This window comes from Pecten maximus, chromosome 2 (assembly GCF_902652985.1).
Source record: "Pecten maximus chromosome 2, xPecMax1.1, whole genome shotgun sequence".
Lineage (NCBI taxonomy): Eukaryota > Metazoa > Mollusca > Bivalvia > Pectinida > Pectinidae > Pecten > Pecten maximus.
Window position 1 is genome coordinate 1,889,666 of NC_047016.1, and position 25,551 is coordinate 1,915,216.

At 42.6% G+C, this 25,551-nt stretch overlaps 2 protein-coding genes and 2 long non-coding RNA genes across 6 annotated transcripts in view; 3 read left to right on the forward strand and 1 right to left on the reverse strand.

The window, feature by feature from the left end:
- Positions 1 to 25,551, forward strand: part of LOC117344579 (dipeptidyl peptidase 2-like) — a 77,857-nt gene that overhangs the window by 27,275 nt on the left and 25,031 nt on the right. The window lies entirely within an intron of this gene.
- On the forward strand, positions 810 to 15,780 carry LOC117344586 (probable G-protein coupled receptor 21). The gene is made up of 2 exons (XM_033907386.1): positions 810 to 3,628; positions 12,182 to 15,780. Exon 2 carries the CDS (start codon positions 13,531 to 13,533, stop codon positions 14,467 to 14,469), a length of 939 nt encoding a protein of 312 aa, XP_033763277.1. The 5' UTR covers positions 810 to 3,628; positions 12,182 to 13,530; the 3' UTR covers positions 14,470 to 15,780.
- On the reverse strand, positions 18,039 to 18,773 carry LOC117344599. Of its 2 annotated transcripts, none has more exons than XR_004536224.1 (3): positions 18,679 to 18,773; positions 18,350 to 18,635; positions 18,039 to 18,143 (listed from the first exon to the last, which is right to left on the reverse strand). It is a non-coding gene; the product is annotated as an uncharacterized LOC117344599 (long non-coding RNA). The 2 variants fall into 2 exon arrangements; XR_004536222.1 differs by lacking the exon at positions 18,679 to 18,773 and having other exon boundaries at positions 18,350 to 18,518; positions 18,559 to 18,661.
- LOC117344592 lies at positions 18,134 to 19,388 on the forward strand. 2 transcript variants are annotated; one of them, XR_004536221.1, is made up of 2 exons: positions 18,134 to 18,279; positions 18,661 to 19,388. It is a non-coding gene; the product is annotated as an uncharacterized LOC117344592 (long non-coding RNA). The 2 variants fall into 2 exon arrangements; XR_004536220.1 differs by lacking the exon at positions 18,134 to 18,279 and adding an exon at positions 18,542 to 18,614.

The following is a 25,551-nucleotide window of genomic DNA, read 5'->3' on the forward strand; positions in this document are numbered from 1 at the left end:
CTGGTTGTTTCCATAGAAACTAAATCATTGATACGGCTGACAACAAACTGTTCAGGATAAAAAGAGCAAACACTCAATATCTAAAGGATAGACATTTTAACAGAATTCTGTACATAATTTACTATGGAATGAATCGTTTCCATGTCAATGGACATTGTGGAAGGGAAATTTGAGCAGACTTAGGATGTGTTGATGTGCCTATGCAGTTCCAGACATTGCTAAATGAGGCTGGGGAGGATTTATACGATAGGTATCACTGCGGAGATTGCTGCTGATGTATTGAGTATTGAGTACCAATAGCGAGATCAATACTGCTACGACTTATTACTTACACGAGATTTACATCAGGGAAAGGTAGGAAATCCAGTCATTACAAAATATACAAAGATCAGGGGTCACAGTTACAGCAAATCTCTAGTAAAAAAGCAGTGGTCATAATTACAGCAAGCCTCCATTCACAAATCAGTGGTCACAGCTACAGCAAGTCTCCATCAACCAATCAGTTGTCATAGTTACAGCAAGCCTTCAACAAATCAGTGGTCATAGTTACAGAAAGCCTCCATCAACCAACCAGTGGTCATAGTTACAGCAAGTCTCCATCAACCAATAAGTGGTCATAGTTACAGCAAGTCTCCATCAACCAATAAGTGGTCATAGTTACAGCAAGCCTTCAACAAATCAGTGGTCATATTTACAGCAAGCCTCCTTCAACAAATCAGTTGTCATAGTTACAGCAAGCCTCCTTCAACAAATCAGTTGTCATAGTTACAGCAAGCCTCCATCAACCAATAAGTGGTCATAGTTACAGCAAGCCTCCATCAACCAATAAGTGGTCATAGTTACAGCAAGTCTCCATCAACCAATAAGTGGTCATAGTTACAGCAAGCCTCCATCAACCAATAAGTGGTCATAGTTACAGCAAGTCTCCATCAACCAATAAGTGGTCATAGTTACAGCAAGCCTTCAACAAATCAGTGGTCATATTTACAGCAAGCCTCCTTCAACAAATCAGTTGTCATAGTTACAGCAAGCCTCCTTCAACAAATCAGTTGTCATAGTTACAGCAAGCCTCCTTCAACCAATCAGTTGTCATAGTTATAGCAAGCCTCCATCAACAAATCAGTAGTCACTTTTTAAATTTAAGTTGCAGCAAATCTCTTCAGCAGATTTTTTTCCATAGTTAAAACAAAATTCTGTGAAGGATTGATGGTCATTAAATTACAGAGAATGAACGATTTGTGTTGTTACCACATATCACCACAAAGGTGAATTTACAAGTGATAGAATACAGTGAGATTCTGACAAGCTCTTCAGTGGTTATATTTAGCATCAAAGGAATGACTACTTTTATAATGCTGACATTACCATCATAAGGTGATATAAAAGCTCGGTGAAAACGTGTGTGTTATGTTCACCAGTGTAAAGATTACACACACACAGGAACATTTTCAACTGTTACATCAATACATGTATCTCAGGCTACATGGTGCCTCTAAACCATTCATCATAGCCAATTGATGTGTTAGGTCAGGTCTAGCCTGTTAAGCTTCGCTACGTCCACGCCTGGGTAACTGACAGTCCACCCTGTTGTCAACACCTGACTGACAGAGTCCACCCAGTTGTCAACACCTGGGTAACTGACTGAGTCCACCCTGTTGTCAACACCTGGGTAACTGACTGAGTCCACCCTGTTGTCAACACCTGAGTGACTGACAGAGTCCACCCTGTTGTCAACACCTGGGTAACTGACAGAGTCCACCCTGTTGTCAACACCTGACTGACAGAGTCCACCCTGTTGTCAACACCTGTGTAACTGACAGAGTCCACCCTGTTGTCAACACCTGTGTAACTGACTGACAGAGTCCACCCTGTTGTCAACACCTGGGTAACTGACTGAGTCCACCCTGTTGTCAACACCTGGGTAACTGTTAGAGTCCACCCTGTTGTCAACACCTGTGTAACTGACTGACAGAGTCCACCCTGTTGTCAACACCTGGGTAACTGACTGAGTCCACCCTGTTGTCAGCACCTGGGTAACTGTTAGAGTCCACCCTGTTGTCAACACCTGGGTAACTGATAGAGTCCACCCTGTTGTCAACACCTGTGTATCTGACTGACAGAGTCCACCCTGTTGTCAACACCTGGGTAACTGACTGAGTCCACCCTGTTGTCAGCACCTGGGTAACTGTTAGAGTCCACCCTGTTGTCAACACCTGTGTAACTGACTGACTGAGTCCACCCTGTTGTCAGCACCTGGGTAACTGTTAGAGTCCACCCTGTTGTCAACACCTGGGTAACTGATAGAGTCCACCCTGTTGTCAACACCTGGGTAACTGATAGAGTCCACCCTGTTGTCAACACCTGTGTATCTGACTGACAGAGTCCACCCTGTTGTCAACACCTGGGTAACTGACTGAGTCCACCCTGTTGTCAGCACCTGGGTAACTGTTAGAGTCCACCCTGTTGTCAACACCTGTGTAACTGACTGACTGAGTCCACCCTGTTGTCAGCACCTGGGTAACTGTTAGAGTCCACCCTGTTGTCAACACCTGGGTAACTGATAGAGTCCACCCTGTTGTCAACACCTGTGTATCTGACTGACAGAGTCCACCCTGTTGTCAACACCTGGGTAACTGACTGACAGAGTCAACACCTGGGTAACTAACTGAGTCCACCCTGTTGTCAACACCTGGGTAACTGATAGAGTCCACCCTGTTGTCAACACCTGGGTAACTGAGAGAGTCCACCCTGTTGTCAACACCTGGGTAACTGACTGACAGAGTCCACCCTGTTGTCAGCACCTGGGTAACTGTTAGAGTCCACCCTGTTGTCAACACCTGGGTACCTGATAGAGTCCACCCTGTTGTCAACACCTGTGTATCTGACTGACAGAGTCCACCCTGTTGTCAACACCTGGGTAACTGACTGACAGAGTCAACACCTGGGTAACTGACTGAGTCCACCCTGTTGTCAACACCTGGGTAACTGATAGAGTCCTCCCTGTTGTCAACACCTGGGTAACTGAGAGAGTCCACCCTGTTGTCAACACCTGGGTAACTGACTGACAGAGTCCACCCTGTTGTCAACACCTGGGTAACTGACTGATTGAGTATGTAGGGCTCTGTGTTCGTGTCATTGTTATTCCTGCCCCAGGGCTGCAGCAACACTGCTCAATATTTCTGCTTATAATTGAATATTGTGATGAACTACAATTTGTAGGAAGTAGACTTTATGCCTGAAGCGGTCGTTCCATTGGATGCAGCCTTTGTGACATAATCACTTGCTCTGATCAAAGTGAGTTGGATGCACTTGCAGTTAGATGTAGATTTATTTTGACGCTGAGAGAGGAAAATAAAGAGCTTTACTTGTGAGGAGATTTTGAGCTAGTGGATAATTAAGTGAAGTGGACAATACTAATAGTAACTGGTGTGATTATCCAGCAGGGCATATATGGCCTTGACACTTAACAGTGGACACACAGTATGATAAAGGGAGAGCTGCTGTATCTACCACAGACAGCACTGAGTCCCAGCTGATGGTGTATGATAGCTCTACCAGTGAGTACGGTGTGCCAGAGTGCCCAGTAACGGGTTGGACGGGTTGGACGATGTGACCTAGCTCTACTCAGGTATGTATAGGCTGATGATGGTATATTACTGAAGATAAAAGTAGATCAGCTTTGATATTTCAAATATGTTTCTGTTTAACTTCATCTTACTGCAATAATTAGTCCATTTTATCAGAATCAACTTGGCAGCGTATGTGATCAGCACACAGCATATTTTAATGGTCAGTCCAAGGGGTTATTAGCCGACTCTAATAAAATTGATAGGCTGTTCAAATCACCCATTCTTAGTGTTCCGTTGTCTGTCTGTCTTTGGTACATAAACAGTTCTGGTTAATCATCTGTCTACTTACATTTTACATACATGTAGGTACCCCTTGGTCCCTATTTGTGCGTGTTCAGTTTTAAGATAAAAAAACCAAAATGGCAGATGACTTCTTTGATTTTGATGGTGGAAGTTTGTTATCACGATTTCGTGAGAAACATGAGATGGATATTTCTCAAAACTGACATGTAGCTTCCTCATGCTCTAAGTTGTACAGGTTCAATTATCAGACTGATCTGAGAAAAGCAAATGGTTGACAGATAGCGCCTTGAATATAGGAAGGATATTTCTTAAACTTCATATGTGGATTCCCTTTGAACTGAAGACATGTCTGTTGCAGTTGAGACTGGTCTGAAATTCAAAATGGCCACATGGAACCAACTTTGATTTTGCCATTTGAAGATACTCTATATGCATACTCCAAAACTTATTGATTTTTAGGTTCTTTTTTGTTCCTAGTTGTAAAAGTTTAGTTTTTGATAGAAAAAAAAAGAATGAAAAAATACACACCTAGCTTGCCAATAGAACATGTCAGTCAAACAAAGAATTATGGGCTAGGTGTATATTGTCATCTCCCTGATGGTGTATATTGTCATCTCCCTGATGGTGTATGTATATGTTGTCATCTCCATGATGGTGTATATTGTCATCTCCCTGATGGTGTATATTGTCATCTCCCTGATGGTGTAGGTACATGTTGTCATCTCCATGATGGTGTATGTATATGTTGTCATCTCCCTGATGGTGTATGTTGTCATCTCCCTGATGGTGTAGGTACATGTTGTCATCTCCCTGATGGTGTATGTTGTCATCTCCCTGATGGTGTATGTATATGTTGTCATCTCCCTGATGGTGTATGTTGTCATCTCCCTGATGGTGTATGTATATGTTGTCATCTCCCTGATGGTGTATGTATATGTTGTCATCTCCCTGATGGTGTATGTATATGTTGTCATCTCCCTGATGGTGTATGTTGTCATCTCCCTGATGGTGTAGGTACATGTTGTCATCTCCCTGATGGTGTATGTAAATGTTGTCATCTCCCTGATGTTGTAGGTATATGTTGTCATCTCCCTGATGGTGTATGTTGTCATCTCCCTGATGGTGTATGTATATGTTGTCATCTCCCTGATGGTATATGTTGTCATCTCCCTGATGGTGTATGTGTATGTTGTCATCTCCCTGATGGTGTATGTATATGTTGTCATCTCCCTGATGGTGTATGTTGTCATCTCCCTGATGGTGTATGTATATGTTGTCATCTCCCTGATGGTGTATGTATATGTTGTCATCTCCCTGATGGTGTAGGTATATGTTGTCATCTCCCTGATGGTGTAGGTATATGTTGTCATCTCCCTGATGGTGTATGTTGTCATCTCCCTGATGGTGTAGGTATATGTTGTCATCTCCCTGATGGTGTATGTATATATTGTCATCTCCCTGATGGTGTATGTATATGTTGTCATCTCCCTGATGGTGTATGTATATGTTGTCATCTCCATGATGGTGTATGTATATGTTGTCATCTCCCTGATGGTGTAGGTACATGTTGTCATCTCCCTGATGGTGTATATATATGTTGTCATCTCCCTGATGGTGTAGGTATATGTTGTCATCTCCCTGATGGTGTAGGTACATGTTGTCATCTCCCTGATGGTGTATGTTGTCATCTCCCTGATGGTGTATGTACATGTTGTCATCTCCCTGATGGTGTATGTATATGTTGTCATCTCCCTGATTGTGTATGTATATGTTGTCATCTCCCTGATGGTGTAGGTATATGTTGTCATCTCCCTGATGGTGTATGTTGTCATCTCCCTGATGGTGTATGTATATGTTGTCATCTCCCTGATGGTGTATGTATATGTTGTCATCTCCCTGATTGTGTATGTATATGTTGTCATCTCCCTGATGGTGTAGGTATATGTTGTCATCTCCCTGATGGTGTATGTTGTCATCTCCCTGATGGTGTATGTATATGTTGTCATCTCCCTGATGGTGTATGTTGTCATCTCCCTGATGGTGTATGTATAGTTGTCATCTCCCTGATGGTATATGTTGTCATCTCCCTGATGGTGTAGGTATATGTTGTCATCTCCCTGATGGTGTATGTATATGTTGTCATCTCCATGATGGTGTATGTTGTCATCTCCCTGATGGTGTATGTATATGTTGTCATCTCCCTGATTGTGTATGTATATGTTGTCATCTCCCTGATGGTGTATGTATATGTTGTCATCTCCCTGATGGTGTATGTATATGTTGTCATCTCCATGATGGTGTAGGTATATGTTGTCATCTCCCTGATGGTGTATGTATATGTTGTCATCTCCCTGATGGTGTATGTATATGTTGTCATCTCCATGATGGTGTAGGTATATGTTGTCATCTCCCTGATGGTGTATGTTGTCATCTCCCTGATGGTGTATGTATATGTTGTCATCTCCCTGATGGTGTATGTATATGTTGTCATCTCCCAGATGGTGTATGTATATGTTGTCATCTCCCTGATGGTGTATGTATATGTTGTCATCTCCCTGATGGTGTAGGTATATGTTGTCATCTCCCTGATGGTGTAGGTATATGTTGTCATCTCCCTGATGGTGTATGTATATGTTGTCATCTCCCTGATGGTGTAGGTATATGTTGTCATCTCCCTGATGGTGTAGGTATATGTTGTCATCTCCCTGATGGTGTATGTTGTCATCTCCCTGATGGTGTATGTATAGTTGTCATCTCCCTGATGGTGTATATATATGTTGTCATCTCCCTGATGGTGTAGGTATATGTTGTCATCTCCCTGATGGTATATGTATATGTTGTCATCTCCATGATGGTGTATGTTGTCATCTCCCTGATGGTGTAGGTATATGTTGTCATCTCCCTGATGGTGTATGTATATGTTGTCATCTCCCTGATGGTGTATGTATATGTTGTCATCTCCCTGATGGTGTATGTATATGTTGTCATCTCCCTGATGGTGTATGTATATGTTGTCATCTCCCTGATGGTGTAGGTATATGTTGTCATCTCCCTGATGGTGTATGTATATGTTGTCATCTCCCTGATGGTGTATGTATAGTTGTCATCTCCCTGATGGTGTATGTATATGTTGTCATCTCCCTGATGGTGTAGGTATATGTTGTCATCTCCCTGATGGTGTAGGTATATGTTGTCATCTCCCTGATGGTGTATGTATAGTTGTCATCTCCCTGATGGTGTATGTATAGTTGTCATCTCCCTGATGGTGTATGTATATGTTGTCATCTCCCTGATGGTGTATGTATATGTTGTCATCTCCCTGATGGTGTATGTATATGTTGTCATCTCCCTGATGGTGTAGGTATATGTTGTCATCTCCCTGATGGTGTAGGTATATGTTGGCATCTCCCTGATGGTGTAGGTATATGTTGTCATCTCCCTGATGGTGTAGGTATATGTTGTCATCTCCCTGATGGTGTATGTATATTTTGTCATCTCCCTGATGGTGTTTGTATATGTTGTCATCTCCCTGATGGTGTAGGTATATGTTGTCATCTCCCTGATTGTGTATGTATATGTTGTCATCTCCCTGATGGTGTATGTATATGTTGTCATCTCCCTGATGGTGTATGTATATGTTGTCATCTCCCTGATGGTGTAGGTATATGTTGTCATCTCCCTGATGGTGTAGGTATATGTTGTCATCTCCCTGATGGTGTATGTATATGTTGTCATCTCCATGATGGTGTATGTTGTCATCTCCCTGATGGTGTATGTATATGTTGTCATCTCCCTGATGGTGTAGGTATATGTTGTCATCTCCCTGATGGTGTAGGTATATGTTGTCATCTCCCTGATGGTGTATGTATATGTTGTCATCTCCCTGATGGTGTATGTATATGTTGTCATCTCCCTGATGGTGTAGGTATATGTTGTCATCTCCCTGATGGTGTATGTATATTTGTCATCTCCCTGATGGTGTATGTATATGTTGTCATCTCCCTGATGGTGTATGTATATGTTGTCATCTCCCTGATGGTGTATGTATATGTTGTCATCTCCCTGATGGTGTAGGTATATGTTGTCATCTCCCTGATGGTGTAGGTATATGTTGGCATCTCCCTGATGGTGTAGGTATATGTTGTCATCTCCCTGATGGTGTAGGTATATGTTGTCATCTCCCTGATGGTGTATGTATATTTTGTCATCTCCCTGATGGTGTTTGTATATGTTGTCATCTCCCTGATGGTGTAGGTATATGTTGTCATCTCCCTGATGGTGTAGGTATATGTTGTCATCTCCCTGATGGTGTAGGTATATGTTGTCATCTCCCTGATGGTGTATGTATATGTTGTCATCTCCATGATGGTGTATGTTGTCATCTCCCTGATGGTGTATGTATATGTTGTCATCTCCCTGATGGTGTAGGTATATGTTGTCATCTCCCTGATGGTGTATGTTGTCATCTCCCTGATGGTGTAGGTATATGTTGTCATCTCCCTGATGGTGTATGTATATGTTGTCATCTCCCTGATGGTGTAGGTATATGTTGTCATCTCCCTGATGGTGTAGGTATATGTTGTCATCTCCCTGATGGTGTAGGTATATGTTGGCATCTCCCTGATTGTGTATGTATATGTTGTCATCTCCCTGATTGTGTATGTATATGTTGTCATCTCCCTGATGGTGTATGTATATGTTGTCATCTCCCTGATGGTGTAGGTATATGTTGGCATCTCCCTGATTGTGTATGTATATGTTGTCATCTCCCTGATGGTGTAGGTATATGTTGTCATCTCCCTGATGGTGTATGTATATGTTGTCATCTCCCTGATGGTGTAGGTATATATTGTCATCTCCCTGATGGTGTATGTATATGTTGTCATCTCCCTGATGGTATATGTTGTCATCTCCCTGATGGTGTATGTATATGTTGTCATCTCCCTGATGGTGTATGTATATGTTGTCATCTCCCTGATGGTGTAGGTATATGTTGTCATCTCCCTGATGGTGTAGGTATATGTTGGCATCTCCCTGATGGTGTATGTACATGTTGTCATCTCCCTGATGGTGTAGGTATATGTTGTCATCTCCCTGATGGTGTATGTATATGTTGTCATCTCCCTGATGGTGTAGGTATATGTTGTCATCTCCCTGATGGTATATATTGTCATCTCCCTGATGGTGTATGTATATATTGTCTTCTCGATGGTGTATGTACATGTTGTCATCTCCCTAATGGTGTAGGTATATGTTGTCATCTCCCTGATGGTGTATGTATATATTGTCATCTTCCTGATGATGTATGTACATGTTGTCATCTCCCTGATGGTGTAGGTATATGTTGTCATCTCCCTGATGGTATATGTTGTCATCTCCCTGATGGTGTAGGTATATGTTGTCATCTCCCTGATGGTGTATGTATATGTTGTCATCTCCCTGATGGTGTAGGTATATGTTGTCATCTCCCTGATGGTGTAGGTATATGTTGTCATCTCCCTGATGGTGTATGTATATGTTGTCATCTCCCTGATTGTGTATGTATATGTTGTCATCTCCCTGATGGTGTATGTATATGTTGTCATCTCCCTGGTGGTGTATGTATATGTTGTCATCTCCCTGATGGTGTAGGTATATGTTGTCATCTCCCTGATGGTATATGTTGTCATCTCCCTGATGGTGTATGTACATGTTGTCATCTCCCTGATGGTGTATGTATATGTTGTCATCTCCCTGATTGTGTATGTATATGTTGTCATCTCCCTGATGGTGTATGTATATGTTGTCATCTCCATGATGGTGTATGTATATGTTGTCATCTCCCTGATGGTGTATGTTGTCATCTCCCTGATGGTGTAGGTACATGTTGTCATCTCTCTGATGGTGTAGGTATATGTTGTCATCTCCCTGATGGTGTATGTATATGTTGTCATCTCCCTGATGGTGTATGTATATGTTGTCATCTCCCTGATGGTGTAGGTATATGTTGTCATCTCCCTGATGGTGTATGTATATGTTGTCATCTCCATGATGGTGTATGTATATGTTGTCATCTCCCTGATGGTGTATGTTGTCATCTCCCTGATGGTGTAGGTACATGTTGTCATCTCTCTGATGGTGTAGGTATATGTTGTCATCTCCCTGATGGTGTATGTACATGTTGTCATCTCCCTGATGGTATATGTTGTCATCTCCCTGATGGTGTATGTATATGTTGTCATCTCCCTGATGGTGTATGTATATGTTGTCATCTCCCTGATGGTGTAGGTATATGTTGTCATCTCCCTGATGGTGTATGTATATGTTGTCATCTCCCTGATGGTGTATGTATATGTTGTCATCTCCCTGATGGTGTATGTATATGTTGTCATCTCTCTGATGGTGTAGGTATATGTTGTCATCTCCCTGATGGTGTATGTACATGTTGTCATCTCCCTGATGGTATATGTTGTCATCTCCCTGATGGTGTATGTATATGTTGTCATCTCCCTGATGGTGTATGTATATGTTGTCATCTCCCTGATGGTGTAGGTATATGTTGTCATCTCCCTGATGGTGTATGTATATGTTATCATCTCCCTGATTGTGTAGGTACATGTTGTCATCTCCCTGATGGTGTATGTATATGTTGTCATCTCCCTGATGGTGTATGTTGTCATCTCCCTGATGGTGTAGGTATATGTTGTCATCTCCCTGATGGTGTAGGTATATGTTGTCATCTCCCTGATGGTGTAGGTATATGTTGTCATCTCCCTGATGGTGTATGTTGTCATCTCCCTGATGGTGTATGTATATGTTGTCATCTCCCTGATGGTGTAGGTATATGTTGTCATCTCCCTGATGGTGTATGTATATGTTGTCATCTCCCTGATGGTGTATGTTGTCATCTCCCTGATGGTGTAGGTAAATGTTGTCATCTCCCTGATGGTGTATGTATATGTTGTCATCTCCCTGATGGTGTATGTATATGTTGTCATCTCCCTGATGGTGTATGTATATGTTGTCATCTCCCTGATGGTGTATGTATATGTTGTCATCTCCCTGATGGTGTAGGTATATGTTGTCATCTCCCTGATGGTGTAGGTATATGTTGTCATCTCCCTGATGGTGTAGGTATATGTTGTCATCTCCCTGATGGTGTATGTATATGTTGTCATCTCCCTTATGGTGTAGGTATATGTTGTCATCTCCCTGATGGTGTATGTATATGTTGTCATCTCCCTGATGGTGTATGTACATGTTGTCATCTCCCTGATGGTGTATGTTGTCATCTCCCTGATGGTGTAGGTATATGTTGTCATCTCCCTGATGGTGTATGTATATGTTGTCATCTCCCTGATGGTGTATGTATATGTTGTCATCTCCCTGATGGTGTATGTATATGTTGTCATCTCCCTGATGGTGTAGGTATATGTTGTCATCTCCCTGATGGTGTATGTATATGTTGTCATCTCCCTGATGGTGTATGTTGTCATCTCCCTGATGGTATATGTTGTCATCTCCCTGATGGTGTATGTATATGTTGTCATCTCCCTGATGGTATATGTTGTCATCTCCCTGATGGTGTATGTATATGTTGTCATCTCCCTGATGGTGTATGTACATGTTGTCATCTCCCTGATGGTGTATGTATATGTTGTCATCTCCCTGATGGTGTATGTATATGTTGTCATCTCCCTGATGGTGTAGGTATATGTTATCATCTCCCTGATTGTGTAGGTACATGTTGTCATCTCCCTGATGGTGTATGTATATGTTGTCATCTCCCTGATGGTGTATGTTGTCATCTCCCTGATGGTGTATGTATATGTTGCCATCTCCCTGATGGTGTATGTTGTCATCTCCCTGATGGTGTAGGTAAATGTTGTCATCTCCCTGATGGTGTATGTATATGTTGTCATCTCCCTGATGGTGTATGTATATGTTGTCATCTCCCTGATGGTGTATGTATATGTTGTCATCTCCCTGATGGTGTAGGTATATGTTGTCATCTCCCTGATGGTGTATGTATATGTTGTCATCTCCCTGATGGTGTAGGTATATGTTGTCATCTCCCTGATGGTGTATGTATATGTTGTCATCTCCCTGATGGTGTAGGTATATGTTGTCATCTCCCTGATGGTGTAGGTATATATTGTCATCTCCCTGATGGTGTATATTGTCATCTCCCTGATGGTGTATGTATATGTTGTCATCTCCCTGATTGTGTATGTACATGTTGTCATCTCCCTGATGGTGTATAAATATATATATAGTCAATACAGGTTATATCCATTCATTTTTGACAGTGTGTTTCTGTTGTTTTACAGATATCTACATTTTGCTATCTGCTGTAACTGATGTGGAGGACGAGCATATCTGTTGTGGTACCTCCGAGCTGTAGGAAGTCTTATGTAACTTTCCAGTGTGAATGACTCTGACTCACAAAAAGACTGGTATCTTGAGGTATAAGTCTCAGCTCTGAATTACTACTGACTCTCTGTAATACAACTCAGAATGATAATTATCTATGATACCATTCCAGTGTGATTAGGAGTGACCTGTGACTCTGAAAGTGATTTGTTTCAGAGTAAATATTGAACCTCAGTAACAGGTGACTCGTAGATACTAATGAGTTAAAGTGACTCAATAGTGACTCAAAGTGTGGTGGGACACAGTAACTTGTTTGAAGACTAATGATTAATAAGTTCTGTGATTCAGAAGTATACTGAGGCATGGAATTAACAATACCTACCTGGACACATAACAATTGATTCAAAAGTGACATAGATTGCCTGTATACACATGTGTATTGTCGAACAAATGCTGAATTAATTAATTGCCACTAGATGGAACAAAATGTACAAGCTTGTGATCTGTGTATGAGCTTGTGTGATTACGTAGTTTGTATGTTGTGTAGGGGATAGAGTAGGGATGGATGTCGCTATCACCACCAACACACCAGGGGCCTGATCAATAGCCGCTGGGGCAGACCCCAGGACACGCTATCACCACCAACACACCAGGGGCCTGATCAATAGCCGCTGGGGCAGACCCCAGGACACGGGATTAATACTGTGAATCTACCATAACTGACTTACTGACCAGTGTTACCTAGGTGATGATCACGAGTTATTACCTGTGTAGAAGTTGGTGTTTTACCTATGGAGTATACCTTTAACGAGGAATCATCAGCTGATACAGGTACACACCTGTCTACAGAAATCTGGGGCTACAAACATCTGGACCTACACAAATCATTCAACTACATCATTGTGTTGATAATCCTTGGATCATTATGGAGTTTTGTTTAAGAGTATCAAAAAGAGTTAGGTAATTCTAACACTTTGGTCAGAAGCCTCGGTGTTTGAATACAACCTCTGTATTGTAATTTTTAGTTTGACTGGAATTAGCCATACATATTTCAATGTTGAAGCAAAAACTCATTCCATATAAAAGGATAATGAATTAAAATTTTAAAGAAATGGTCAAACTTTTATTAGAGATTTCACTTGAAAATTGGATATTCCTGGTTTTGAGGAAGTCTTAGCCAAAGTTGGTTAACAAAGACAGATTGATGACCTCTCCATGTTCTTGTGATGTGAATTATCTTTGTGATGAGTTTGGTAACCTAGAGGAGCTTAGTTATATATGATAATCTGTAACATAGACACAAATAATGGAGTACTACGCGGAGAGTGTCATCACCATAGTTTATACCATTGCCATAGTGACCTCCAATACTCTAATACTATTGGTTGTGGCATGCACAGAGTCGTTCAGGAACATGAACAAGGTTTATTTCTGTTCTCTGACGTTGGCTGACCTGTGTGTAGGCGTGTTCATCACACCGTTTGCTGTATTCAGTACATTCAGTAAGAACTGGATTTATAACGATGAGAAGTTCTGTCACTTTGAGGCCTACCTACTAGCTGTGTTCTTCATCGCCGGTCTGTATTCCATGTCCTGGATGAGTGTAGACCACTACTTAGCGGTCAGAAAACCTCAGAGACACAAAATCGCAATGACCCCTACGCGGTCTATGTGTTGGATTTTCTTTGCCTGGCTTGGAGCCATTAGTTTTTGTTGTCCTCCTCTTTTTTCGTTTCAGAGAGCGAACTTTTACCAGGAAGTGTTTATCTGTTCTATAGAGGCCGGCCCACACAAGCCCTACTTTGTGACTGCCGGGGTTCTGGTGATGTTTCCAGCCGTGGTAGCTCTCATTGTTACCAATGCGTATATTTTTACACGCCCATTCCAAAAGAAACGTTACATGTTTGAGACTATTTTACCTGACACTGCCTCGCGGCCGGGGAATTACTTTATGAACTTTGTGGTGACCATAATCTTCTGTATTGCATGGTTGCCATGGCTGATGCTACAACTATATGGGGCATTCATTGACCAGTATACGTCGTACCCCCACCGCGTACACTTCTACCTGTTGTGGATAGCTATTGGCAACTCCTGCTATAAGTTTTTTGTGTACCTAGCCATGAGCCAGGAGTTTAGGAAAGGTTTGCGCCAGCTTTGTGGCCACACAGACTGTCATTGTCCAGAGTGTTCAATTGCACACAATATCAGCATCAACTTTATCACTGTCAACAGTCGCAAATAAACATCAAGTTAAACTTGCTGTGTGTGTAGTATGGTGATAATCTGGTTAACAGAACTTTGGGTAACCAGATCTAGTGTCCTATGGAATTCTAGGTATTGAGCAGAATCAAATTGGGCCTTACATGGAGATGGTGGCACCTCACTACTGATGTAGTAAACTTAACACTGTTTCTTCTGTAAATCACTTTATCTCTACAGGAGAAGAATATCTGAATGAATTGGTTAAAGAGTCTACAGGAGAAGAATATCTGAATGAATTGGTTAAGGAGTCTCATTTGTAAAATAAAATAATAGGATATTCCAAATTAAATCTTAATGAAATAATCCCAACAAAAAGAAATGTTCTAAATTAAATCTTCAGGGAATGTTCTTAATAAAATATTAAAGTAGTATCCAAGTTAAATCTTCAGTGTGTGTATCAAATTAGATTTGAACGATTATTCCAAATTCAATTTTCAGTCGATGCAGTGATAAAATGATAATAGGATACTGGTTAAATCTTGTTAATAGTGCAAATAGAATGGAACCTTAATGAATACATGCAATGATATAGTGATTCACAAATGTGGACCAACCACACTATACACCAATCAGAGACTTTGTTACAAATAGCTGTGGAACTACTTGTATAATGCACCAATGAGGTTCTCCGTTACATAGCAGTGGTACACCTACCATGGTCTATAATACTGAACTAATATTTAAGTGGGACTTGGATGAGTGTGGTGAATAGGCTATTTAAGTAATACTGTAATCAAGGGCACTATTATCATAGCGGGCTAGCTGTCATTCTTCAACTCAGATTTCATGGGAATAATATTGACCAATCAAAACTAGTAATACAATACCATGTGATAAAATAGACATAGCTTTGTGTAGAGCTATTCCATTGTATAAAGATGTAATGTGTAACGTGTTTGTGTATATGGGGAAATGTGTGTAATGTTCGAGTATATGGGGAAATGTGTGTAATGTTCGAGTATATCGGGAAATGTGTGTAATGTTCGAGTATATCGGGAAATGTGTGTAATGTTCGAAATGTGTGTAGTGTTCGAGTATATGGGGAAATGTGTGTAATTATTGTGTATATGGGGAAATGTGTGTAGTGTTTGAGTATATCTGGAAATATGTGTAATGTTCGAGTATATGGGGAAATGTGTGTAATGTTCGAGTATATCTGGAAATATGTGTAATGTTCGAGTATATGGGGAAATGTGTGTAATGTTTGTGTACATGAGGTGTGAGGTGTTTTTGTGTTGTGGTATGTGTGAGGTGTGTGTTGGGGTATGTGTGAGGTGTGTGTTGGGGTATGTGTGAGGTGTTTATTGGGGTATGTGTGAGGTGTGTGTTGGGGTATGTGTGAGGTGTGTGTTGTGGTATGTGTGAGGTGTTTTTGTGTTGAGATATGTGAGGTGTGTGTTGGGGTATGTGTGAGGTGTGTGTTGGGGTATGTGTGATGTGTTTTTGTGTTGAGGTATGTGTGAGGTGTTTTTGTGTTGAGGTATGTGTGAGGTGTTAATTGTGGTATATGTGAGGTGTGTGTTGGGGTATGTGTGAGGTGTGTGTTAGGGTATATGTGAGGTGTTTGTTGTGGTATATGTGAGGTGTGTGTTGGGTTTGTGGGTGTTTGTTGGGTGTTTGTGTGTGTGTTATGTGTGGTGTTTTTGGGTGGTGTGTTGAGGTGTGTGTTGGTTGTGTGGCGGTGTGTGTGTGTAGTGTGGGGGCGGGGTTGTTGTGGTGTTTTGTGGGGTGGGTGTTTGTGTTGGGTTTGTGGTGTTTTGTGTTGGGGTTTGTGGGTGTGTGTTGAGTCTGTTGGGTGTTTTTTTTGGTGTTGTGGTTGTGTGGTGTGTGTTGTGGGTGTGGTGGTTGTTGGGTTTGGGTGGTTGTGTGGGTTGTTGGGGTGTGTTGGGGTGTGTGGGTTTTTTTGGTTTGGTGTGTTGGGGTTGTTGGTGTTGTTGGGGTCTGTGGGTGTGTGTTGGGGTTGTTTGGTGTTTGGGGTTTGTGTGCGGTGTGGTTGTGTTGTGGTCTTGTGTGTGTTGGTTGGTTGGGTTGTTGTGTTGGGTGTTTTGGGTTGTGTTTGGTGTGTGTGTGTGGGTTGTGTGGTTTGGGTCATGTGAGGTGTGTGTTGGGGTATATGTGAGGTGTGTGTTGGGGTTGTTGGGTTTGTTGGGTATGGGTGGTTTGGGGTTTGTGGGTGTGTGTTGGGGTTATAGTGTGTGTTGGGTTTGTGGTGGTGTTTGTGTTGGGTTTGTGAGGTGTGTGTTGTGGTATGTGTGCAGGTGTGTGTTGTGGGTATGTGTGAGGTGTGTGTGTTGGGGTATGTGTGAGGTGTGTGTTGGGGTATGTTGGGTGTTTGTGTGTTGGGGTATATGTGAGGTGTGTGTTGGGGTATATATGAGGTGTGTGTTGGGGTATATATGAGGTGTGTGTTGGGGTATATGTGAGGTGTGTGTTGTGGTATGTGTGAGGTGTGTGTTGGGGTATGTGAGGTGTGTGTTGTGGTATGTGTGAGGTGTGTGTGGGGTATGTGTGAGGTGTGTGTTGAGGTATATGTGAGGTGTGTGTTGTGGTATGTGTGAGGTGTGTGTTGAGGTATATGTGAGGTGTGTGTTGAGGTATGTGTGAGGTGTGTGTTGGGGTATGTGTGAGATGTGTGTTGGGGTATGTGTGAGGTGTTTTTGTGTTGGGGTATATGTGAGGTGTGTGTTGTGGTATGTGTGAGGTGTGTGTTGGGGTATGTGTGAGGTGTGTGTTGGGGTATGTGTGAGGTGTGTGTTGGGGTATGTGTGAGGTGTGTGTTGGGGTATGTGTGAGGTGTGTGTTGATGTACTAACTATGGGGCTTATTTATCCCTGTACAGTAGCAGTTCTGTGAAATGTGTCCCGCTTTAGTCAATCCATCTAATTACCAGCCATGTTATAAGGAGGCCACAGCAACCATTTGATAATCAATCACCTGTCCACTACCCGACATGTTAGGTAGATCGGCAGTATAACCTGTCCACTACCTGACATGTTAGGTAGATCGGCAGTATAACCTGTCCACTACCTGACATGTTAGGTAGGAGATCGGCAGTATAACCTGTCCACTACCTGACATGTTAGGTACATCGGCAGTATAACCTGTCCACTACCCGACATGTTAGGTAGGAGATCGGCAGTATAACCTGACCACTACCTGACATGTTAGGTAGATCGGCAGTATAACCTGACCACTACCTGACATGTTAGGTAGATCGGCAGTATAACCTGACCACTACCTGACATGTTAGGTAGATCGGCAGTATAACCTGACCACTACCTGACATGTTAGGTAGATCGGCAGTATAACCTGACCACTACCTGACATGTTAGGTAGGAGATCGGCAGTATAACCTTACCACTACCTGACAAGTTAGGTAGATCGGCAGTATAACCTGTCCACTACCTGACATGTTAGGTAGATCGGCAGTATAACCTGACCACTACCTGACATGTTAGGTAGATCGGCAGTATAACCTGACCACTACCTGACATGTTAGGTAGGAGATCGGCAGTATAACCTTACCACTACCTGACAAGTTAGGTAGATCGGCAGTATAACCTGTCCACTACCCGACATGTTAGGTAGATCGGCAGTATAACCTGTCCACTACCCGACATGTTAGGTAGATCGGCAGTATAACCTGTCCACTACCTACATGTTAGGTAGATTGACAGTATAACCTGACCACTACCTGACATGTTAGGTAGATCGTCAGTACACCTGACCACTACCTGACATGGTAGGTAGGAGATCAGCAGTATAACCTGTCCACTACCTGACATGTTAGGTAGATCGGCAGTATAACCTGACCACTACCTGACATGTTAGGTAGATCGGTAGTATAACCTGTCCACTACCTGACATGTTAGGTAGGAGATCGGTAGTATAACCTGTCCACTACCTGACATGTTAGGTAGATCGGCAGTATAACCTGTCCACTACCTACATGTTAGGTAGGAGATCGGCAGTATAACCTGTCCACTACCTGACATGTTAGGTAGATCGGCAGTATAACCTGTCCACTACCTACATGTTAGGTAGATTGACAGTATAACCTGACCACTACCTGACATGTTAGGTAGGAGATCGGCAGTATAACCTGTCCACTACCCGACATGTTAGGTAGGAGATCGGCAGTATAACCTGACCATTACCTGGCATATGTTAGGTAGATCAGCAGTATAACCTGTCCACTACCTGACATGTTAGGTAGGAGATCGGCAGTATAACCTGTCCACTACCTGACATGTTAGGTAGATCGGCAGTATAACCTGACCATTACCTGACATGTTTGGTAGGAGATCGGCAGTATAACCTGTCCACTACCCGACATGTTAGGTAGATCGGCAGTATAACCTGTCCACTACCCGACATGTTAGGTAGATCGGCAGTATAACCAATCCACTACCCGACATGTTAGGTAGATCGGCAGTATAACCTGTCCACTACCTGACATGTTAGGTAGGAGATCGGCAGTATAACCTGTCCACTACCCGACATGTTAGGTAGATCGGCAGTATAACCTGACCACTACCTGACATGTTAGGTAGGAGATCGGCAGTATAACCTGTCCACTACCTGACATGTTAGGTAGGAGATCGGCAGTATAACCTGTCCACTACCTGACATGTTAGGTAGATCGTCAGTATAACCTGTCCACTACCTGACATGTTAGGTAGGAGATCGGCAGTATAACCTGACCACTACCTGACATGTTAGGTAGATCGGCAGTATAACCTGTCCACTACCTGACATGTTAGGTAGATCGGCAGTTTAACCTATAAAGTTCCACTGTCCACTCCCTGACAGTATTATAGATTCTAAATGTAAGAGCTATGTATATTATATGTATATGTCAATGTTATTGTCTATATATAGATAAATTGTTGAAAGTACTATGAGTGTTTTGTTTTGAATTTTCTTCATTATACACTAGACTAATAACTAATGCCTTGTCCCTGGACTGTCCTCTGTTATGGTGTGACATCCTTTGCCCTCGGACTGTCCTCTGTTGTCATGGTGTGACATCCTTTACCCATTGACTGTCCTCTGTTGTCATGGTGTGACATCCTTTACCCATTGACTGTCCTCTGTTGTCATGGTGTGACATCCTTTGTCCATTGACTGTCCTCTGTTGTCATGGTGTGACATCCTTTGCCCCGGACTGTCCTCTGTTGTCATGGTGTGACATCCTTTACCCATTGACTGTCCTCTGTTGTCATGGTGTGACATCCTTTACCCATTGACTGTCCTCTGTTGTCATGGTGTGACATCCTTTGCCCTCGGACTGTCCTCTGTTGTCATGTTGTGACATCCTTTACCCATTGACTGTCATCTGTTGTCATGGTGTGACATCCTTTACCCATTGACTGTCCTCTGTTGTCATGGTGTGACATCCTTTACCCATTGACTGTCCTCTGTTGTCATGGTGTGACATCCTTTGCCCATTGACTGTCCTCTGTTGTCATGGTGTGACATCCTTTACCCATTGACTGTCATCTGTTGTCATGGTGTGACATCCTTTACCCTGGACTGTCCTCTGTTGTCATGGTGTGACATCCTTTACCCATTGACTGTCCTCTGTTGTCATGGTGTGACATCCTTTGACCCATTGACTGTCCTCTGTTGTCATGTTGTGACATCCTTTACCCATTGACTGTCATCTGTTGTCATGGTGTGACATCCTTTACCCATTGACTGTCCTCTGTTGTCATGGTGTGACATCCTTTACCCATTGACTGTCCTCTGTTGTCATGGTGTGACATCCTTTACCCATTGACTGTCATCTGTTGTCATGGTGTGACATCCTTTGCCCTGGACTGTCCTCTGTTGTCATGGTGTGACGTCCTTTACCCATTGACTGTCCTCTGTTGTCATGGTGTGACATCCTTTACCCATTGACTGTCCTCTGTTGTCATGGTGTGACATCCTTTGTCCATTGACTGTCCTCTGTTGTCATGGTGTGACATCCTTTGCCCCGGACTGTCCTCTGTTGTCATGGTGTGACATCCTTTACCCATTGACTGTCCTCTGTTGTCATGGTGTGACATCCTTTACCCATTGACTGTCATCTGTTGTCATGTTGTGACATCCTTTACCCATTGACTGTCCTCTGTTGTCACAGTGTGACATCCTTTACCCATTGACTATCCTCTGTTGTCATGGTGTGACATCCTTTGACCCATTGACTGTCCTCTGTTGTCATGGTGTGACATCCTTTGCCCATTGACTGTCCTCTGTTGTCATGGTGTGACATCCTTTACCCATTGACTGTCATCTGTTGTCATGGTGTGACATCCTTTGCCCATTGACTGTCCTCTGTTGTGATGGTGTGACATCCTTTGACCCTAGACTGTTCTCTGTTGTCATGGTGTGACATCCTTTACCCATTGACTATCCTCTGTTGTCACAGTGTGACATCCTTTACCCCGGACTGTCCTCTGTTGTCATGGTGTGACATCCTTTGCCCCTGGACTGTCCTCTGTTGTCATGGTGTGACATCCTTTACCCATTGACTGTCCTCTGTTGTCATTGTGTGACATCCTTTACCCCAGACTGTCCTCTGTTGTCATGGTGTGACATCCTTTGCCCTGGACTGTCCTCTGTTGTCATGGTGTGACATCCTTTGCCCCGGACTGTCCTCTGTTGTCATGGTGTGACATCCTTTACCCATTGACTGTCCTCTGTTGTCATGGTGTGACATCCTTTACCCATTGACTGTCCTCTGTTTTCATGGTGTGACATCCTTTGACCCTAGACTGTCCTCTGTTGTCATGGTGTGACATCCTTTACCCATTGACTGTCCTCTGTTGTCATGGTGTGACATCCTTTGACCCATTGACTGTCCTCTGTTGTCATGGTGTGACATCCTTTGACCCTAGACTGTTCTCTGTTGTCATGGTGTGACATCCTTTACCCATTGACTGTCCTCTGTTGTCATGGTGTGACATCCTTTGCCCTGGACTGTCCTCTGTTGTCATGGTGTGACATCCTTTGACCCTAGACTGTTCTCTGTTGTCATGGTGTGACATCCTTTACCCATTGACTGTCCTCTGTTGTCATGGTGTGACATCCTTTGACCCTAGACTGTCCTCTGTTGTCATGGTGTGACATCCTTTACCCATTGACTGTTCTCTGTTGTCATGGTGTGACATCCTTTGACCCATTGACTGTCCTCTGTTGTCATGGTGTGACATCCTTTGACCCTAGACTGTTCTCTGTTGTCATGGTGTGACATCCTTTACCCATTGACTGTCCTCTGTTGTCATGGTGTGACATCCTTTGCCCTGGACTGTCCTCTGTTGTCATGGTGTGACATCCTTTGACCCTAGACTGTTCTCTGTTGTCATGGTGTGACATCCTTTACCCATTGACTGTCCTCTGTTGTCATGGTGTGACATCCTTTGACCCTAGACTGTCCTCTGTTGTCATGGTGTGACATCCTTTACCCATTGACTGTCCTCTGTTGTCATGGTGTGACATCCTTTGACCCTAGACTGTTCTCTGTTGTGATGATGTGAACCCTTTACTCATCGACTGACATCTCAGTGTCCTTTGAAATTTTTCTTGTCAGGGCCAATAGCATAGTACATAAAGGGCTGCAAAGTTAAAACATATGACCTCGATTTCCTTTCAAGGTCAAAGAAATTGAATGTGTTAACTTAAAAATTTCTCAATAACCAAGAACGCTCCGGTCATGATATTTGGCCAGTAAGATAAATGGATGAAGCACTATCAAGTTTGTTCAAATTGATGACTTTCTTTCATGGTCATTAGGGTCAAATGTGTTAATTTTTTCAATAACTTTATCTTGAATGTAATACCAATTAAAAAGATATCCCAGGTTATGGTATATACATGTACTAAGAGGAAAGACAGGGTATTAATTGTGTGTGACCTAAATCAAGTAAAAATAGCTGTATGACTTTAGTCTTTCAAAAACTTCTTCATTAGCTGTCTGACAGGTGAGCGATACTTGGGGCCTCTTGTCAAGTTACAGTATTTGGACCAGTGTGGACGTTTTGCCCCCATAAGCAATAATACCCAGATAAGGCAGTTTTGCAAGATATATTTCTCTCTCGTCTTTATAATTTAAAGTGCAGTTGGTAATATATGTAAAGGTGGTTTAATTTTTAGCTCATCTCTTCGGAGAAGAGGAAGAGCTTATGTTGCCAACCTGGCGTCGACATTGGTTTTTCAAATGTGAAATTTTTGGTGCAAGTGTTGAAAGACATAGTAATTTATGGTAATATGGTCCAATGTGGGGGTTAAACTATCCCCTGCCGGAGTCTCACTAAAAAGAATATTTTTACATTAAACTTTTGGTGCCAGTGTTGAAAGGTATTAATACATCACTTTATGATTGTACTAGGGTGCTGAAATCTGGCAATAGAATCCCTCTGGAGTATGACTGGTCCTTCCTTGAGTGAGCTGAAACTTGCCTGAAATGATCTTGAGATGGTCTTGATCAAGTGTTGTTTTTTTAGGGTCAGTTCAAAATACAAGATGGCCACTATGGCAGCTATCTTGAAAAGCACATTTTAAACTTCTTCTCCAGTTCCACTAGTGCCATTGAGCTGGAGTTTGGTGAGGATGTTAAGGAAGGGGAGCCAACAAAGTGTTGTTATTATTTGGGTCAATCTAAAATCCAAGATGGCCACTATAGCCAACAGTGCCACTACACTTGTGATAGAGAATGTATTCTACAATATTATAAGGGTCTTTAGAGTCAGATGACCGTCATTGCCAATGGGCCTCTTGTTTTTGTTTTTCTACGTGGTAGGTTCATTTCGTACCTCAAATCTTCATTTCTTGGCCCTTACAGCGGGTAGCAGTGACAAATCCCATCTTACTGACTAAAATTAGTTTGTTTTAACGTACATTAAATAAATATCTATATAATATCAAAGGAGTTATGTAGAAATGCATAAGTTAAACATTAAAACATTATATATATATACATTGTTTTACACTACACAAAGTTATACATTGCAATACACTACATAAAATAAAACCTTATATAGTTATACATTGAAAAACTCTACATAAAATTATGCATTGTAATGCTCTTTCTACCACAATACCCTGTGTTATTCAACTCTCAGACCATCAGTTAATCATTACAGCTGTTGATTAACAATCTGTTTATACCACACGTGGTATAAACTCCGTACGCATTTCGATTGGCTAACACGGTGAACTTTGACCCAAGCTGCAATTGTTATTGACGTCATCAATAATCTAATGACGTCACATCATCGGGTCCCGGATGTCACCGGTACACTTTATTTGCATACGCAAAATTATACTTGGCCACGTTTCCCTTTGATTCAAGCCGATGTTATTGTCTAATAATTATAAGTTATTTTTTAAAAGTTGCAAAAAACACTCGCTAAAGCTCGTGTCTTTTGTAACTTTTAAAAAAATAACTTACTCGTGTGAAATAAATTCCATATCCAACAACCACTCGTTGTGTAACCTCTATATATAACGTTTTACATTGCAATACACTACATAAAATTAAAAACTGTTATGCTCTATATAAAGTTTTAGATAATAACATATTACATGAATTTATACATTGTAATAAGTTACCTAATGATATACATTTTAATGCAATACACAAAATTGTACATTTTAATACAGAACAGATACATTGCATAAAGTATTTAATACATTTCACACACTACACACTAATACCTATATTATGATGATACACTACAAAACCGTATACATTGAAATACACTATAATACCCTGCACGGAATCAAGGCATCAGATGATGGTGGCTGTACACATCAATGAAGGCCGATGAGATAATTTGACTGAATGTGTCTGTGTTATGTGATGGTGATAATGTTAGGTATTGAAGCAGTGTTGCCAATAATTGTTGACTAAAGAAATCTGTGGTAAGTGCTGATGGGGTGAATTTTTCTGTATTACCTCAGACCTTCTCGCTACGATATTTATACTCATTATCATCCACACTGTATACTCTCTCCACTATCTTCTCCTCTTTTATCCCATTTATATGAGTGTATTCCTCTCTACACCGACCCCCCACATCACCACACCAACCCCCATATCACCACACCAACCCCCATATCACTACACCAACCCCCACATCACCACACCAACCCCCACATCACCACACCAACCCCCATATCACTACACCAACCCCCACACCACTACCAACCCAACCCCAATATCACCTAACCCACCCCAACCCCTCCCCTAATCACTACCCCCCAACCCCCACATCACCACACCACCCCCACATCACCACAAACAACCCCATATCCTCACCACCCACCCCCCCATCACTACCCAACCCCTATCACCACCCCCCAACCCCATTCCTACACCACCCCCCACATCACTACACCAACCCTCACATCACTACACCAACCCCCACATCACTACACCAACCCTCACATCACTACACCAACCCCCACATCACTACACTGACCCCCATATCACTACACCAACCCCCATATCACTACACCAACCCCCCATCACCCACACCCACCCCCCACACCAAACCACCCCCGATAAACAACGCAGCCCCCAACTACCACACAACCCCCATCACCACACCCCAACCCCTCAGAGCCCCCATACACCCCCCCACCCATCACTACCAACCCCACCAGCACACCCAACCCCCACATCAACATACCGACCCCCACACTACCAACCCCCCCCACCCCCCCACGACAGCCCTACACCAACCCCACACCCCAACACCCCTCACTACCCACACAAACCCCTGATAACAACAGACACCAACCCCATATCACTACACCCAACCCCCATCACCACCACCAACCCCCCATAATCACACACCGACCCCCATACCACACAACAACCCCCATATCACTACACCAACCCCCCCATCACTACACCAACCCCCACATCACTACACCAACCCCCATATCACTACACCAACCCCCATATCACCACACCAACCCCCACATCACTACACCAACCCCCCATATCACCACACCAGCCCCCATATCACTATACAACTCCTATATAACTATAACCCCCATCCCCATACCA

Coding starts and splice junctions, on each gene's coding strand:
- LOC117344586 (XM_033907386.1), top strand. CDS start 13,531: ATGGAGTACTACGCGGAGAGTGTCATCACCATAGTTTATACCATTGCC.